Source organism: Hypanus sabinus, chromosome 22 (assembly GCF_030144855.1).
Source record: "Hypanus sabinus isolate sHypSab1 chromosome 22, sHypSab1.hap1, whole genome shotgun sequence".
In the NCBI taxonomy this organism is placed as follows: domain Eukaryota; kingdom Metazoa; phylum Chordata; class Chondrichthyes; order Myliobatiformes; family Dasyatidae; genus Hypanus; species Hypanus sabinus.
Genome location: NC_082727.1, coordinates 15,282,256 through 15,301,846, shown reverse-complemented (window position 1 = coordinate 15,301,846; position 19,591 = coordinate 15,282,256). Strand labels below are relative to the sequence as shown.

Below are 19,591 nucleotides of genomic sequence, written 5' to 3'. Positions count from 1 at the left end.
CACAAAAGCCTGAAGGCACACACTCAGCGATTCAGGAACAGCTTCCACCCCTCTGCCATCCAAGTTCTAAATGGGCACTGAACCCGTGAACAGTACCTCACTACTTATTTATATCTGGGGGTTTCTTGCACAACTTATTTTAACTTAATTATCTGATAGAAATATATATATACTGTAATTCTTTTCTCTGTATATTTTTTTATCATGTATTTCATTGTACTGCTGCCGTAAAGATAACAAATTTCACAACATATACCGGTGATATTAAACCTAATTCTGATTCTGACTCTGAAATCCTCTAATAATTCTCGAGTAGCCACAGACTCGTTCACCCTTAATGTGACTATATTTTTGGGAACACCTTCATTTTGCCTTGCATGGTAATATGAGGGGGCTTCATTTTACGGTGCCTGGAGGAAAGTATAGAGGGATGTCAGAGGTAGGTCTTTTCTGATAGCTGCATAGAACAATGGGTAGTAGAGGAAGATACACTAGGGACAATTAAGAGACTCCATCAGATAGACACGCAGATGACAGGAAAAGGGAGCACTAGGCGGAGGGCGGGAGGATTACATTGCTCTTAGAGTAGGTTATAACAGACCAAAGGGCTAGCACTATGCTGTTAATTCTGTGCTCTTGAATATCACACACAAAATGCTAGAGCAACTCAACTGGTCAGGCAGTATCTGTGGAGAGGAATAAACATTGGCATTTCAGGCTGATGAAGAGTCTCAGCTCATAACGTGGACTGTTTATTCCCCTCTGTGGATAGTGGCTGAGTTCCTGCAGCGTTCCGGGTGTGTTGCTCAACGTTTCCAGCATCTGTGGAATCCCATGTGTCTCTGGTCTTGCTCACATCTTTTAGTTGGCCCACCCCCCACTCACTCTTCTCTGCATGATCTTGCCAGTGACCTGCGACCCTACAGATAGACAAGGTCGGGCAGGATTTGGAAGCCTTCTGAAAGCAAGTCTAAATTCTGAAAGTCTCCATTTCCTGCCGTTGCAGAGTGTTACTGGCAGAAAAACAATGATAATTCCCTGGAGGTCCTTGAGGAGGTGTGATTTGCATTTAGAACAAAGAACATTGAACAGAACAACACAGTACAGGCCCCTCGGACCACAATGTTGAGCCAACCTTTTAACCTGCTCCAAGGTCAATCTAACCCTTCCCTCCCACATAGCCCTCCATTTTCCTTTCATCCATGTCCCTATCTAAGAGTCTTTTAAATGTCCCTAATATTTCTGACGCTCCCTGGCCATGCATTCCATGCACCCACAACACTGCATTAAAAGAAAACTTTCCTCTGTCGTCTTCCCCATATTTTCATCCAATCACTTTACCATTTTTCCCTTGTATTGGCTGTTGCCCCCTCTGGGTAAAAGGCACTGGCTGTCCACTCTATCTCTGCTTCTTATCATCTCATGCACCTTTAGTCGGTGAGTGCAAGACTGTGAACAAGCCCCAAAGTCCTGCAGAAACGCTGAGGGGTGTTCTTGAGCTCAGGGTTGTGATGTAGGATACACAAGAGCCAATTTTCCCACAAACAGTGAAATCTCACCAGAAATTTCTGACGTTCGCAATTTACAATTTCCGTTTAAAAGGCTTTGAAATCCTGCCTGATCTTGTCTGTCTGTGAGGTCATTAGCTCCTACACTGCTACATACCCCATTCCAACGTACACAAAGCAGTTGGACTGTCTGCTGTCAATTGGAACGGCTGGGAATTGTCTGTTTGATTCACTGAGGCACATGTTTCATAGGTTTCTCTGATCAGCTTTGCTGTCTACCTGGCTGTGGATGAGAACCATGTCTTGGATGCTGGAAAAGCCTTCACCTCCATATCTCTCTTCAACATACTGAGATTTCCGCTGATAATGTTACCAATGCTGATCTCGTCGATGACCCAGGTAAGATCTGGGGGAACCTCCGACATTCTGAAAGCTGTTAGCTCAAGACGTAACACAGCCTCCACTGGTGGTCGGGTAAGACTAAAGACAACTGCAAAAGGACTCTAGTGGCCCCAGCCAAGCCTGTTGGAACCTGGAAACTGGAGTTTAATTCAGATAAAAACAAGGTGGTGCACTGTGAGACGACCAATGAATGGTAGGGCTTTCTCAATGAAGGTAGGGCTTTATCAATGAAAATAGGGCTTTCTCAATGAAGGTAGGGCTTTCTCAATGAAGGTAGAGCTTTCTCAATGAAGGTAGGGCTTTCTCAATGAAGGTAGGGCTTTCTCAATGAATAGTAGGGCTTTCTCAATGAATGGTAGGGCTTTCTCAATGAAGGTAGGGCTTTCTCAATGAATAGTAGGGCTTTCTCAATGAATGGTAGGGCTTTCTCAATGAAGGTAGGGCTTTCTCAATGAAGGTAGAGCTTTCTCAATGAAGGTAGGGCTTTCTCAATGAAGGTAGAGCTTTCTCAATGAAGGTAGGGCTTTCTCAATGAATGGTAGGGCTTTCTCAATGAAGGTAGGGCTTTCTCAATGAAGGTAGGGCTTTCTCAATGAATATTAGGGCTTTCTCAATGAATGGTAGGGCTTTCTCAATGAAGGTAGGGCTTTCTCAATGAAGGTAGAGCTTTCTCAATGAAGGTAGGGCTTTCTCAATGAATAGTAGGGCTTTCTCAATGAAGGTAGAGCTTTCTCAATGAAGGTAGGGCTTTCTCAATGAATAGTAGGGCTTTTTCAATGAAGGTAGAGCTTTCTCAATGAATGGTAGGGCTTTTTCAATGAATGGTAGGATCGGAGGAGCGTTGTAGAACAGAAAGACCTAGAATGGTTCCCTGGAAGTGGCATTGCAGGTAGATAGGGTGGTGAAGAAGGCTTTTGGCATACTTGCCTTCATCAGTCACAGCACTGAGTTATGATGCAGTTGTTAGTGAGATTGCATTTGGAATTCTGTGCTCAGTTTCGATCACCGGGCTATAGGGAGGGCGCTGTGAAGCTGGGAAGAGTGCAGAGGGGATGTACAACGACTCTGCTGGGACTCAAGGGGCTTAGTTACAGGTAGAGGTTGAGAAGGTCTGCATTTTATCAGTGGAGACTGAGAGGTGTATAAAATCACGAGGGGTATAGGTAAGGTGAATACACACAAATCATTTCCCCAGGGAAAGGGAGTTATAAACTAGAGGACAGGGTATTTAAAAGGAACCTGAGGGGTAGAGCTTAGTATTGTAATGGAAAGAGCTGCCAATGGAAATGGTTGAAGTGGGTGCAATAATAGTTAAAAGATACTTGGAGAGGTAAAGGACTGTACAAAAGTCTTAGGCACTTATCTAGGGTGCCTAAGATACTGTTTTCTACAGTACTGTAGTAATTTTATGTATTGCACAGTACTGCTGCCCCCAAAAAATTCATGAGATATATGAATGATGATAAACCTAAATCTGATCTGGGTCTCTATCGTGGACTGGAAGTGGGAAGGCGGCAGAGGGAGAGGAATCAATGTTGGGAAAACGGGATGGAGCAGGAAGCACCAGAAAGACATTCTGTAATGGTCAATAAACCATTTGTTTGGAATCAAATGACCTTGCCTGGTGTCTCCCATGCCACCCTGGCACTCCTTCCCTGTTATCTGTCCACCATGGTGCTCTGCCCTCACCATTCCCAGCGTCCTTTGCTCTCTGCGCCATGTTGACAGATACGGGACTGTGCAAAGGTCTTAGGTGGGCAGTGCCTATAAAAAAATATTCACCCCCCCTTGGAATTTTTCATTTTTTTATTGTTTTACAATACTGAATCACAGGGGATTTAATCTGGCTTCTCTTGACAATGATCAAGAGCAAAAGGCTCTTTTGTGCCAATGTGAAAACAGATCCCTGCAAAGCGATCCCTGCAAATATAAAACACAAAATAATTGATTGCACAAGTATTCACCCCGTTCAATATGACACACTAGATCAGCATCGGTGCAGCTAATTGGTTTTGGAAGTCACATCATTAGTTAAATGGAGATCACCTGCGTGCAGTCAAGGTGTTTTAATTGATTGTAGTAAAAAATACACCTGGATCTGGGAGGTCCAACTGCCGGTGAGTCAGTATCCTGGCAAAAACTACACCAAGAAGACAAAAGAATGCTCCAAGCAACTCCATGAAAAGGTTATTGAAAAGCACAGGTCGGGAGATGAATACAAGAAAATTTCCAAGTCAGTGAATATCCCTCGGAGTGCAGTTAAGTTGATCATCAAGAAATGGAAAGAATATGGCACAGATGTAAATCTACCTAGAGCAGGCCATCCTCAAAAACTGAGTGACCGTGCAAGAAGGGAAATAGTGAGGGAGCCTATGACAACTCTGGAGGAGTTACAAGTTTCAGTGGCTGAGCTGGGAGAGACTGTGCATACAACTGTTGCCCGGGTGCTTCACCAGGCACAGCTTCATGGGAGAGTGGCGAAGAGAAAGCCACTGTTGAAAAAATAAAATCTCATGAAATCTCTGCTAGAGTTTGGCAGAAGGCATGTGGGAGACTCTGAAGTCAGCTGGAAGAAGGTTTTATGGTCTAATGAAAAGAGTTTTGACCATCAGACTAAACACTACATTTGGCGTAAGCCAAACACTACACAACATCAAAAACACACATATCATGAAATATGGCAGTGGCTGCATCACGCTGTGAGGATGCTTCACTGCAACAGGCCCTGGAAGGCTTGTGAAGGTAGGGGGTAAAATGCAGTGAAATACAGCAAAATACAGTGAAATCCTGGAGGAAAACCTGATGCAGTCTGCAAGAGAACTGCAACTTAGGAGAAGATCTGTTTTCCAGCATGACAATGACCTCAAGCATAAAGCCAAAGCTAGATAGGAATGGCTTAATAACAACAAAGTTAACATTCTGGAGTAGCCAAGTCAGTCCAGACCTCAATCTAATTGAGAATTTGTGGCTGGACTTGAAAAGAGCTGTCCACTCATGATCCCCATGCAATCTGACAGAGCTTGAACAGTTTTGTAAAGAAGAATGGGGACAAATTGCAGTGTCCAAATGTGCAAAGCTGATGGAGACCTATCCACACAGAGTTAAGGCTGCAATTGCTGCCAAAGATGCATCTGCTAAATACTGACTTGAAGGAGGTGAATACTTATGCAATCAATTATTTTTGTGTTTTATATTTGTAATTAATTTAGATCACTCTGTAGAGATCTGCTTTCACCTTGACACGAAAGAGTTTTTTTTCTGTTGATTAGTGTCAAAAAAGCCAAATTAAATCCACAGTAATTCAATGTTGTAAAACAATAAAACAGGAAAAATTCCAGGAAAAATACATTTTATAAGCACTGTATGACTTTTACACAGTACTGTATGTGGATTCTCAAAGGCAAGCTTATGGCCATATGAAAAACTTGCTTTCAGCAGCTTCAGAGGCAAATAGCATCATAGAATTAGCTTTGCAAGGGAAAGATATGGAACAAATGTGGGAAATGGGATTAGTTTAGGGCATCTTGGTTAGCATGGATAAGCTGGGCCGAATGGCCTGTTTCACTGCCCTGACTAGGATCTGATATCTCTCCGAGGGGTTGCCTTCTGAACAACAGCTGTTCCCCAGGAGATGAACTAAGAATGACTGCATGAGGAACTCTGTAACTCACTGGAGGAAACATTGGCACTTCCTCAACCCAACACCTGCTGTGTGATGATGATTTTATTTTTCTGCCCGTAGGCCACTGTTTCCTGCAAAAGGCTCGAGAAGTTCCTGGGAGGCAATGACTTGGACACATCAGCAATCCGGCACAATCCCACTTTCGGTAGGTCAGCTGCTATTTATTGTGACTGCTTGAGGAAAAACACGGGTGGGTTATCCATCGCTGCAAAGAAAAGCAGACAGCCTTACTAAAGGAATAAGCAAAGCTGTCTGAGCAACCTGGTCCTGCGGACAGGAGGAAATAAACTTGTCAACAATCAGATTTGGATTCCGATTCACTTGTCACGTTAAATCAAAACATACAGTCAGATGCGTCATTTGCGTTAACAACCAACACAACTTCACACCTACACCAACGCAGTCACAGTCATACTGCGTTTTCATCTCACAAATGAGAAAATCTGCAGAGGCTGGAAATCCGAGCAGCACACACAAAATACTGGAGGAACTCAACAGCCAGGCAGCATCTGTGGAAAAGAGTACAGCTGACGTTTTGACCCGAAACCCTTCGGTAACACAAGGCAAGCATGATGCCCAAGCAGAAGGATTGTCGACTCTGGGGTACAGAGCTCCTGATGAACGACCATCGCCTGCTGAGGTCTCACGTCCTGGTAGCTGGTCCAGTCGACTTTCCAGCTACGCGAGGCCAACTGATACGTTACAATGATCCCCACTTGGAAGCAAAGAACGCAAATCAGGTTAATTATTACTGACACATGTCATGAAATCTGTTGTCTTTAGCACACAATGAAATGAACAGAAATGATCATAGCTTACAATAATGAATATAAATAATGCAAAAGAGAGCAAAGTAATGTTTGTCAGAAATCTGATAGCGGAGGGGAAGAAACTGTTCCTGAATTGTTGAGTGTGTGTCTTCAGGCTCCTGTACCTCCTCCTCGATGGTAGTGAGGAGAAGAGGGTGTGTGCTGGATGGTGAGGATCCCCAGTGTTAGATGCCATCTTCTCACAATTTCAGAGATGGAAACAAAGCAACTAATGGGTGGAGAATGACAGGCGATCAAGGATAGAGTCACAAAGCCATGAGTGAGCCTTTGGTCCAACTGACCCATGCTGACCAAGATTCCCATCTTAGCTAGTCCTATTTCCCTACCTTTGGCCCATATTCTTTAAAATTGTTCCTATCCATGTACCTGACCAAATGTCTTAAATGTTTCTCTTGTATCACTCTCAACTACTTCCCCTGGCAGCTCATTCCATATTCGGACCACCCGCTATGAGGAAAGAGTTGTCCCTCAGGTTCCTATTAATCCTCTCCCTTCTCACTTCACCCTATGCCCGCTGGTTTTAGATTCCACAACCCTGGGAAAGAGAGTGCATTAACCTTAGCTATGCCCCTCATCTTCAAAAGGTGGTGCCTAAGAAAGTCGGCATCCATCATTAAGGGCCCCATCCCCTCTACCATCAGGAGGGGGTGCAAGGGCCTGAAGACTCACCCTCAACATTTTAACAACAGCTTCTTCTCCTCCGTCAGCTTTCTGAATGGACAATGAACCCACACATTAACACCACCTCACTATTTTTGTTCGTGTTTTGCACTACTCATTTAATTTTAAAATTTTAATATTAATGTAATTTACAGTGATATTTATATATTGCTACACACTGTTTCTGCAAAACAGCAAATGTCATGACGTATGTCAGTGATTTCAAACCTGATTCTGATTCTAATGATTTTACGCACTTCTGTAAGATCAGCCCTCGGTCTCCTATTTCTCCAGGGAATGATGTGCTCGCCTTTTCAACCTCTTAGCATAACTCAGTTCCTCGAGTCCAGGCCACATCCTCAAAAGTATTTACTTCTCCTTGTAAATATTCCCTGCAGGGTGTATGACTACAATTGTACAGAGCCTTCGTGTGTAGCTTGACATCCCATAAGCTGATGGATGATGAGCTTGTTACTGTGAAAGGGTTAGGTTTCCATTCTGGAAACACCAATGGCAAAAAACAGAAAATCCTACCGACAGTGGTGGATTCAGCCCTCTCCTTCACAGGAGAAGCCCTCCCAGCCACTGAGCACATCTATATGGAGAGCTGCCATGAGAAAGCAGTCTCCATTATCAGCGGCCCCCACCAGGATCTCTTCTTGCTGAAGATACGGGAGCCTTGCATCTCAGACCACCAGGTTCAGGAACAGTTATTACCTCTCAACCATCAGGCTCCCAAACCAACATAGATAACTTCAGTCACCACAACTCTGAACTGATCACTTTCATGGACTCCACAACTCATTCTTGGTAGTTATTCAACCATCTACCTGCCTATCATTTGTTTTCTTTTGCATTTGCACAGTTTGTCTTTAATACATCGGTGTTAGTCAGTCTGTGCGTGGTTTTTGATCAATGTTATTGGATTTCTTTCTTCCATAAATACCCGCAAGAAAATGAATCTCAAGGTGACCTAGTGAATATGAACTTTGATTTGTTCTTTTCCCTAGATCTGGCAATCAGCTTCTCAGATGCGACCTTCTCATGGGACAAAAGTGGAACTCCGACCATTAAGGAGTGAGTTATGGGGATACGAGACCTGTCATTCCATGTCCCTTTGAAGGAGAAGGAGGGAAAGTATGGATCTGCAGGACGATTTCATGGATATCAGCTTTTAAATATCTGATCATAATCATAACCCGATTTGGCAGGACCTTATAAAAAAAATATTCACCTAATCTAATTGGAGAGGCTGCAGAGGAGATCTACCAGGATGCTGTCTGGATTAGAGAGCATGTCTTATGAGGATAAGTTGAGCGAGTTAGGACTTTTCTCTTTGGAGCGGAGGGGACTTGATAGAAGTGTACAAGATGATAAGAGGTGTAGATCAAGTGGATAGCCAGAGACTTACTCCCAGGGTGGAAATAGTTCATTTTAAGTGATTGCAGGAAACTGTAGGGGAGATATAACCATATAACCATATAACAATCACAGCACGGAAACAGGCCATCTTGGCCCTCCTAGTCCGTGCCGAACCCTTAATCTCACCTAGTCCCACCTACCCGCACTCAGTCCATAACCCTCCACTCCTTTCCTGTCCATATACCTATCCAATTTTACCTTAAATGACACAACTGAACTGGCCTCTACTACTTCTACAGGAAGCTCATTCCTCACAGCTATCACTCTTTGAGTAAAGAAATACCCCCTCGTGTTTCCCTTAAACTTCTGCCCCCTAACTCTCAAATCATGTCCTCTAGTTTGAATCTCCCCTACTCTCAATGGAAACAGCCTGTTCACGTCAACTCTATCTATCCCTCTCAAAATTTTAAATACCTCGATCAAATCCCCCCTCAACCTTCTACGCTCCAATGAATAGAGACCTAACTTGTTCAACCTTTCTCTGTAACTTAATTGCTGAAATCCAGGTAACATCCTAGTAAATCGTCTCTGCACTCTCTCTAATTTATTGATATCTTTCCTATAATTCGGTGACCAGAACTGCACACAATATTCCAAATTTGGCCTTACCAATGCCTTGTACAACTTTAGCATTACATCCCAACAACTTTAGCATTACATCCCATGTCAGATGTCAGAGATGTCAGAGGTCAGTTCTTTACATAGAGAGAGCTGAGTGCGTAGCCTGCTCTTCCAGCGGTGACTGTAGAGGCAGAGGCATTAGGAGCATTTAAGGGAGTTTTAGACAGGTAGAAGGAGATGAGTTATGAACTTCAAACTTTCTGCATAATCACTCAAAGAGTTGACCTGCACGTGCATGTAACGAGAGCTGTATACCTTAGGTCACCAACTTATCAATCACCCATCTGTGGACGCTTTCTGGAGGTCCAAGATCCGTGTTCTCCATGACCGCTGGACTAAGTGTGTAAATGTAGGAGGGGACTACGTTGAAAAATAAATGTGCTAGGTTTTCTAAAATTGACTCCTTCTACCGTAGGCCACGAACTTATCAATCACCCCTCGGATGTCATGAAATCTACCTTTTTTCGTTGTCCATTTGCTCACCTTTGAGCCATAGGCCTTAAAACTTCGCCTATCCACGTCTCTCTGGGGAATTCAGGGCCCAGTGTCTGCAAATCCAGAAGTCGGCTGAAGGTTGAAAACGGCCTGCACTGGGTTTAGTGAACTGTGAATGTGAGTTGGTATTTGGGAGGGGAGGGAGGAAGAGGGATTGTTTCTCTGTAGCTTTCTTGTTGCCTGTTATACTCTGTGCTCTTCTGCTGAACACCGTGGGCACGCCATGTTGGCACCGGAACGTGTGGTGACATCTGCCCCCAGCAGATAACACAAACAGCAAACTTCACTGTGCGTTTCGATGTCCTTGTAATAAATAAATTTGAATCTGAGCCTGGATGTTCTCCTTCATCCTGCAGTGTAACGTTGGACATCAGGATGGGCAGTCTGTTGGCAGTCGTGGGCCCAGTGGGATGTGGGAAATCCTCTCTGATGTTGGCAATCCTGGGTGAGATGGAGAATGTGAGAGGCTTCATCAACACCAAGGTACCGAAACATGTTAGTCACAGGCTACCACTTCCCAATGGTCTCTAGTTTAATACATTTCCATTCGCTGTTTGTGGGGGAGCTCTTTCTTGGAGAGAAATTCCTCAGCCCATCTCTCCAGGGTGTCACAGAGCCACAGAAAGACATAGTATGGACATATGCCCTTCAGCCCATCATCTGTGCTGGTCATCAGCCACCCATATTTACACTAATGCTGCCCAAACCCATTCGATCCTCCCCACATTCCCGTAACCCTCCCAGACTCTAATCCTCGGGTTACAGCTACCGATTACCCTGCTGACCAATCCGCAGGTCTTCGGGATGTGGGAGGGAACCGGGACACCCTGGAGAAACCCACAAGGTTACAGGGAGAGCAAGCAAACCCCACACAGGGAGCGCCGGAGGTTGGAATTGAACTGGGGTCCCTGGGGTTGTGAGTCTGCGGACCGTGTCACGGTGTCTGCCTAGGGTTGGGCTCAGTAGGTCCCAGGATCTGATGTCTGTGCGAGCGGAGGCATGAAGGTGATCAGCCGATGTGCCTGGAATTTGGACGTCCCATTGGTGGCTAGTCCAGGGGTCGATACCTAAGACTGAAGCCTGAAAGTTGATCAGAAGTCTGGAAATTGAGGACTGATGACTTAGATCTGGAGACCAGAGGCAGGACACCTGTCCTGGGGTTGGGGGGCTGTCTTTGGGTGTGGTGTGCACGAGAAGTTGGTTTTGATTGCTGTGTTGGCACTGGGATGTGTGGCAGCACTTGCGGGCTGTCTCCAGCACGTTCTTGGTTGTGTTGGTTGTTAACTCAAACAATGGATTTCACTGTATGTTTCCATGTGCCTGTGATAAATAATCTGAAACAACCTCCTTTTGTGCCACCGTGGTGCTGTTAGCCATTTGCTACAGCTTGTTGAGTTAAATAACTATAGTGGGTGCATCGATCAGTCCCCACTAACCCATCACATTCCCCATTCTCCTCTGCAACTCAGGGTACATGTGCCTATGTCCCTCAGCAAGCTTGGATCCAGAACAACACCCTGCAGGACAACATCCTGTTTGGCTTGGAGCTGAATGAAGCCCGGTACCGGAAAATCCTGGAGGCATGCGCTCTCTTACAGGACCTGGAGCTGTTGCCTGCGGGAGATCAAACGGAAATCGGAGAAAAGGTACTGTCGGAAGAAGCGATGGGTTGTGTTGGGTGTTGGGGAACCTTTAGGGGGGTGTGTGTCACAACACCCTTTTAGTGATAGTTATGACAAAAGGTTGGAATACATATTCTGCCTGGGCAATCTCCAACCTGATGGAATGAAGATTGATTTCGCTAACTTCCAGTAATTTCTCCCCCTCCCCACCTTTCTTCTTTTTCCATTCCCCATTCTGGTTACCTGCTCACCCTTTCCTTTTTCCTCACCTCCTCGCTCTGGTGCCCCTCCTCTTTCCCTTTCTCTCATGATCTACAGCCCTCTCCTATCAGATTCCTTCTTCAGCCCTTTACCTCTTCCACCTATCCCCTCCTAGCTTCTTACCTCATACCCCTCCTCCACCCTTCTCCCTCACTTGGTTTCACCCATCACCTTGTACTCCTTCCACTTCCTCCACCTCCTTCTTCTGGCTTCTGCCCCCTTCCCTCTCCAGTCCTGATGAAGGGTCTCGGCCTGAAATGTCAACTGTTTATTCCCCTCCATCGACGCTGCCCGACCTGCTGAGTTTCTCCAGAACCTTGTGTGCGTTGCTCAATATTTTCAGCATCTGCAGAATCTCTCGTGCTTCTGGAATGCTGGGTGGTTTTCCCAGGGAGTAAAGCTGATTTTCTCTGTCCCCTTCCTCACCAAGAACCAACTGCCCGCCTTCATTCCCTTACCTAGTTCCAGCTATTGCTATTGGTGTTAGATTATTGTCACATGCAGTGAAGAGCTTGTCTTGCATAATGTTCATACTGGTCAAATCATTACACAATGAACTGAGCTAGAATAAGGTAAACCAGTAACAATGCAGAATAAAGTGTAAAAGCTGCCAAAAAAAACCCTGCCATGCTGGTAAACCATAAAATGCAGGATTATAACGGGGTAGATTGTGAGGTCAAGAGTTTATCCTGTCGTAAAGAGTCTGATAACGGTGGGATAGGAGGTGTCCTTGACCTGGTGGTGTGTGCTTTCAGGGCATGTGTGCCTTCTGCCTGATGGGAGAAGGGAGAAGGGAGAAGTTCAAATTCAAGTTTACTGTCACTCAGCCCTATACTTTATTGTCACCAAACAATTGACACTAGAGCTTACAATCATCACAGTGATATTTGTTTCTGCGCTTCGTGCTCCCTGAAGTACAAATCGAAGTAAATATAATAAAAGTTTAAATGATAAATCATTAGAAAATAGAAAAGGGAAAGTAAGGTAGTGCAAGTCAGGTCCGGATATTTGGAAGGTACGGCCCAGATCCAGGTCGGGATCTGCTCAGCAGTCCTATCACAGTTGGAAAGAAGCTGTTCCCAAATCTGGCCGTACCAGTCTTCAAGCTCCTGAACCTTCTCCCGGAGGTTCATTCATTCATTCATTCATTCATTCATTCATTCATTCATTCATACATACACGCACGCACCCCCCCCCCAAACAAAACAACGTTTCTCTGAACCAAGTTGCACAACACAGTACATGTAACTCGCACATAACCACTGAAGTACTATTACCGCAAATAGATTAACAAATAATAAACCATATTCCAGAATATTGACACTTATTAAGGTGCATTTATGACACGAACAATAAACTAAATGGTTTAACATCACTGCTGCTTCATACGTGATGAGACCTGGGTGGTGGCGGGGAGTTCAGTGGTTTTCGTGGCCTTGGGAATGAAACTGTTCCCCCATCCTAACAAATCTTGTCCTAATGCTATGGTACCTCCTATCTGAAGGTAGTGGGTCAGGGAGGTTATTTGATGGATTGGAGGGATCATTGACAATGCTAAGGGCCCTGCATACACGGCTCTCCTGACAAGTGTCTCTGATGGGTGCAGAGAGTCCCCGATGATGCTCTCCTTTGTGGGATTGTCAGGTCAGAAACTTTACCATTCCCGTACCAGACGGTGGTGCAGATGTCAATGGGACTCGTGTAAAATGGTTAGGGTGGGGGGGGAGGGGAGCCTCACTCGGGAAGTGGAGACACTCTCCTGACTGAAGAGGAGATTTTAATGGACCCCGTTGTGCGCACTCTCAGAAACTTGGTGCTCCGAACTCTCTCCACAGAGGTGCCATTAATGTGCAGTGTGGAGTGGTCGGCCTGGAACTTCCTGAAGTCCACAACTTTTGGCCTTGGCTGCTTTGAAACCGAAGTTGTGCTCGCGTCAGGCCGCAGAGCTCCTCCCTGTGCACGGTCTCGTTGCCGTCGCTGATGAAGTTAATGGTTCTGAGTGAGCTGGGACTGGCAGTACGGCTCGGAAAGCAGAGGGCGAGCCCGCGGCTCTAGGTGGCGCTGCTGCTCAGCGAGATGACAAGGACCAAGTCAAGGTCCCGATCTAGTTACAGAGAGAGGTGTTGAGACCCACCGAGGACAGTTTATCTACCAGTTTCTGAGGTACGATTTTATTAAACAACGACCTGAAGTTGATAAGCAGCATCAGGTGGGACAGGACAGACTGGGATGCGTGGTCAGTGGACCGACTTTAGACCATAAGACCTGGGAACAGAATTAAGGTCTTACGGCCCATCGTGCCTGTTGTACCATTCCACTGTGGCTGATTTACTATCCCCTTCAAACTAATTCTCCTGCCTTCTCCCAGTAACCTTCGACAGTCCTCGTCAGGGGAATGTTTCCTTGGTGTTATCATTTCAGGGAATCTGTCCTGAGGAGCTGTCCAGCCCATAAGTCCCATCACCGTAAACCATAAGACAAAGGAGAAGGATTAAGCCATCCGGCTTAATGGTCTGCTCCACCATTCCATCATGGTTGATATATTGACCCTCCCAACACTTTTCTCTTGCCTTCACCCTGTAACCTTTAATGCCCTGTTTAATCAAGAACCTATTAACGCTCACCTTAAATATTCCCAATGACTTTGCCTGCACAGCCATCTGTGGGAAAGAATTCCACAGATTCACCACCCTCTGGCTGAAGAAAATTTTTCTTATCTCTGTTCTAAATGAACGAGTCTCGATTCTGGGAAGAGCCCACGTTAGGAAACATCTCCTCCACATCCACTCTATCATGACCTTTCATATTTGATAGGTTTTAATAAGATTCCCCCCTCATTCTTCTAAACTCCAGCCATTGCAGGCCCAGAGCCATCAAATGTTCCTCATGTGCTAACTCTTTCATTCTTAGGATCATTCTGGTGAATCGTCTCTGCACTCTCTCTCCAATGCCAGCGTATCTTTTCTCAAATATAAGTTGCAAAACTGCTCACAATTCTCCAAGTGCGGTCTGAGCAATGCCTTATTAAGCCTCGGTCTTACATCCCTTTGCTTATATTCTAGACCTCTCGAAATGAATGCTAACAGTGGATTCGCCTTGCTTACCACCAGCCAAACTTGCAATTTAACCTTTAGGGAATCCTGCACGAGGACTCCCTAGTAGTCCCTTTGCACCTCTGATTTTTGAATTTTCTCCCCATTTGCAAAATTGTCCGTGCCTTTATTCCTTGCACCACAATACATGACCATACACTTCCCTACATTATATTCCATCTGTCTTTTTTTGCCTGCTTCCCCAATCTAAGCCCTTCTACAGACACCCCACTTCCTCAACACAACTTTCCCTTCCACTTGTCTTTGTATCGTTTGTAAACTTGTCCACAAAGCCATCAGTTCCTTCATCCAAATCATTGTCATACAATGTATAAAGAAGTGGTCCTAATTCTGACCCCTGCAGCACACCACTAGTCACCAGCAGCCAACCAGAAAAGACCCCCTTTATTCCCACTCTTTGTCTCCTGCCGGTCAGCCAATCTTCTATTTACTCTAGTACCTTTTCTGTAATACTAGTTTGTTAAGCAACCTCATATGTGGCAGCTTGTCAAAAGTCCTTCTGGAATTTAAATGAACAACTTCCACTCACTCTCCTTTGTCTACCCTGCTTCTTATTTACTCAAAGAATTCCAACACATTTGTTAGGCCTGATTTCCCCTTCAGAAAATCATGCTAATTTTGGTTTGTTTTATCATGTGACTGAAAGTACCCCATAGACATCCTTAATAATAGACTCCAACAGTTTTTCCAACGACTGAATTCAGGCTAAGTGGCATACAAGTTCCTTCCTTCTGCCTCCCTCCCTTCTTGAGGAGTTGGGTGACATTTGCAATTTGATCATTACTAGTGCCTCCACAAACTCTTTGGCTACTTCCTTCAGAACCCTGGGGCTGTAGTCCATCTGGTCCAGGTAACTAATCTAACTTCTGACTTTTCATCTTTCCAATCACCTTCTCCTTAGTAATAGCAGTGGCATTCACTTCTTACCCCTAACACTTGCCTAATTCTGGCATTCTGCTATGTTCCTCAGTGAAGACCGATGCAAAATACTTATTAAGTTCCTCCACCATTTCTTTGTCTCCCATTAATGCCTGTCCAGCACTATTCCAGCAGTCTGACATCCACTCTCATCTCCCTTTTACCTCTAAAATATCTTTAAAAAAACTTTTTGTATCTTCAGCCCATCAGGAACAGGGGCCTCACTGTCATTGATGCATAGGTTGGTCAGAAAAACCTGACAACTGCACCTTGTGACTCTGGTGTCACAGAAATGGCTGTAAATTTTCTGTGAATAATCCCGTTTTGATGGATGTCACAGGAAAGCAAAGCTCTTGCTGTCCGAAGAGCTGTCTCATTCTCTGATCTGAAGGCAGCATCCCGATCTTTCAGCTGTGGCTGGACGTCTGCTGTGAGCCATGGCTTCTGATGTACTCTCACAGAGATCTGTTTAATAATGGTGACGTCCCCAGTGCATTTCTCTATGTAGCAAGTCACAGATCGCACGTATTCATCAGTGTTCTGTGATGGGCGTAGGTAGCCACCTCCCTGAACACGTTCCGGTCCATGTTTCCAAAACAGACAATGTCCGGGTGGGATGGGGTCTTTGTTTATGCTGGCTGCTTTACTGAGGCAAAAAAAAACGTGTCAACAGAGGTGAAAGGAGAGCGGCTGACTCCTGTGATGACCTCTGTACCCATAAGCACTGAAATTTCTTGCACTCACAGGCAGAGCCATAACTTTCAGACAGGAAGCTCTCTGTGGTGCATCGTTAAAAATTTTTGAGTGTCCACCTGGACTTGTCAAATTCATTTAGCCTGCTGAGGTTGTAGAGGTGTCAGTAAGCTTTCTTGGCAGTGAAATCGTTACCTGGTTTCACCTATCGCCTACCAGACTCTACCTCTACCACTCCACTCACTACCCCACCACCTTCCCCTCGTCTGTGTTGCTCTCTGACGTGTTTCATCCAGGGTTGTTTCTGAAGGCAAGAAAGAGGCACAAAACTTTCTGCTTCACGACTGTTTTATTAAATGCTAATAAGACAGAGAGAATTGGAAATGGGGATTAGCACGAGGCTAGTAGCTGAGAACAAACAGTGGAGAATTATGGCATGACAACATGTCAGCCCTTCTTATACCACAGGTAGAAAACGTTCCATTCAAATTCTGCGTCACTTTCTGGTACGGTGGGGGTGGAGGGGCTACGGCACGGGACCGAAAGAAGACGCAGAAAGTTGTAAAATTGGTCAGCTCTGTCATGGGTACTAGCCTCCACGGTATCCAAGGAGTGATGCCTCAGAATGGTGGTGTCCATTATCAAGGACCCCCATCACCCAGGACATGCCCTCTTCTCATTGTTACTGTCAGGAAGGAGGTACAGAAGCCTGAAATCACACACAAAACAATTCAGGAACAGTTTCTTCCCCTCTGCCATCCAATTCCTAAATGGACATTGAACCCATGAACACTACCCTACTTTTTTATTATTTCTGTTTATGCACTATTTTTAATTCAACTATTTAATATACGTGTATTTACTTACTGTGTTGGCACATAGCCAAGTGGTTAAGGTGTTCATCTAGTGACCTGAAGGTCGCTAGTTCGAGCCTCGGCTGAGGCTGCGCGTGTGTCTTTGAGCAAGGCACTTAACCACACATCGCTCTGCGACGACACCGGTGCCAAGCTGTGTGGGTCCTAATGCCCTTCCCTTGGACAACATTGGTGGCATGGAGAGGGGAGACTTGCAGCTTGAGCAACTACTGGTCTTCCATTAAAAAAAAACCTTGCCCGGGCTTGCGCCCTGGTAACTTTCCAAGGTCTATCGAGACTAGCGGAGGCCTACATTTACTTACTGTCATTGATTTACTATTTAATTTTTTATATATTATCATGTATTTCATTGTACTACTACCGCAAAGTTAATAAATTTCATGACATATGCTGGTGATATTAAAACTGATTCTGAAATTTGTAGATAAGAGTTAACCAATCAGATAGCACTAATTCAATTAATGCATTCCCAGTGAAGCTTCCAGCACCATGCAAAGAACTGTAACCACTAGGGGGCACGTGGAACAATTTCACATAACAATTGTACAATGCAACATCTGTTTCCGTCTTTCGCCCACTAACCTCTCTTTCAACACTCCCTCCCTCACCCTGTGTCATCCTCCATTACCCGAATGCCTGTCTACCCGGGTTATGGGTAACGCTAGGGGTAAGTGCAGACCTTCAAAGAGCCAGTAACCGGGGTTGAACAACTACCTCCTCCGCTGTAGGTCTGCGTGTTTGTTTCTGAGCACGACAGAGTTGGTTACTGCCTTGACTGAGAAGTTTCTTCCGCAGGGCATCAACCTGAGCGGAGGGCAGAAGCAACGGGTTAGCCTGGCCCGGGCAGTGTACAGTGACGCTGACATCTACATCCTGGACGACCCTCTCTCCGCCGTCGACGCTCATGTGGGGAAGCACATCTTTGAGAAGGTGATCGGCCCAAGTGGTCTTCTAAAGGGCAAGGTGAGCCAGCAGCGGAAGGGGCAGCAGTTAAATATTCATCAACTTGCTGCCCGTCAGCAAATGGCATTTAGGGTAGCAGTGGAAGTTCTCCAACTCTGCTGGTGTTCAGGGCTGCCTCACGGTTTTCACTACCGCCAGTCACGCAAGTCCCGGGTGGAGACTCAGGAATACCGTCACACTCAGATGTAAAAAGATTATTCTTCTTTGCTGTTTCCAGTACAGTTTAGTGTTAGCAGTCAGGGTTATTAGCAGCGAGCTAAAACCCCATCCAAAGCAGGCGGATTGGCGGATCGCTCTTCATCCGGACTCGACCCTTTCCCTTTGACCTGTTTGGCATGGGTGACCCCACCAAGAGCCAAAGCATAAAGCCCTGACTCCAGACAACAAAGCTCTCTGTCTTACTGAGACATGCAAACCTCCAAACCATGACAAGGTCCTGGTCTTCCTGGAAGCTGTTTATTGAGAGAGGGGCTAATGTCACTGTTAGCAGTAATAACTGAGGTTTGACACTGAGTGCTACATTGTCCCATCACACACTCCCAGGACAGAGACAGCACGGGTTAGATACAGAGTGTAGCTCCCTCTATACTGTCCCATCACACACTCCCAGGACAGGACAGCACGGGTTAGATACAGAGTGAAGCTCCCCCTACACTGTCCCATCACACACTCCCAGGACAGGGACATCACGGGTTAGATACAGAGTGAAGCTCCCTCTACACTGTCCCATCACACACTCCCAGGACAGGGACAGCACGGGTTAGATACAGAGTGAAGCTCCCTCTACACCGTCCCATCACACACACCCAGGACAGGGACAGCACGGGTTAGATACAGAGTGAAGCTCCCTCTACACCGTCCCATCACACACTCCCAGGACAGGGACAGCACGGGTTAGATACAGAGTGAAGCTCCCTCTACACCGTCCCATCACACACACCCAGGACAGGACAGCACGGGTTAGATACAGAGTGAAGCTCCCTCTATACTGTCCCATCACACACTCCCAGGACAGGGACAGCACGGGTTAGATACAGAGTGAAGCTCCCTCTACACAGTCCCATCACACACTCCCAGGACAGGGACAGCACGGGTTAGATACAGAGTGAAGCTCCCTCTACACTGTCCTGTCACACACTCCCGGGACAGGGACAGCACAGGTTAGATACAGAGTGAAGCTCCCTCTACACCGTCCCATCTCACACTCCCAGGACAGGAACAGCACGGGTTAGATACAGAGTGGAATTTCCTCTACACTGTCCCATCACACACTCCCAGGACAGGGACAGCACGGGTTAGATACAGAGTGAAGCTCCTTCTACTCTGTCCCATCACACACTCCCAGGACAGGAACAGCACTCCCCATAACTGCATGGGGTTCCCCTGGGTGCTCTAGTTTCCTGTCACATTCTGAAGGTGTACGGGTTAGTAAGGGCTGATCATTTGCAGGCATGCTGTGATGGTTCCTGCAGACTGCCCCCACCCTCACCCCCACATATCCCCGGACTACGTTGGTCACTAACACA

General features: G+C 45.8%; 1 protein-coding gene across 1 annotated transcript in view; it reads left to right on the top strand.

Moving 5' to 3' along the window:
- abcc2 (ATP-binding cassette, sub-family C (CFTR/MRP), member 2) overlaps positions 1–19,591 on the top strand; it is a 123,037-nt gene that overhangs the window by 50,400 nt on the left and 53,046 nt on the right. Inside the window, exons 13-18 of the mRNA XM_059947123.1 lie at positions 1,761–1,907; positions 5,653–5,737; positions 8,093–8,159; positions 9,977–10,103; positions 11,090–11,266; positions 17,898–18,065. Coding sequence (XP_059803106.1) covers positions 1,761–1,907; positions 5,653–5,737; positions 8,093–8,159; positions 9,977–10,103; positions 11,090–11,266; positions 17,898–18,065 — 771 coding nt within the window. The remainder of the gene's footprint in view (positions 1–1,760; positions 1,908–5,652; positions 5,738–8,092; positions 8,160–9,976; positions 10,104–11,089; positions 11,267–17,897; positions 18,066–19,591) is intronic.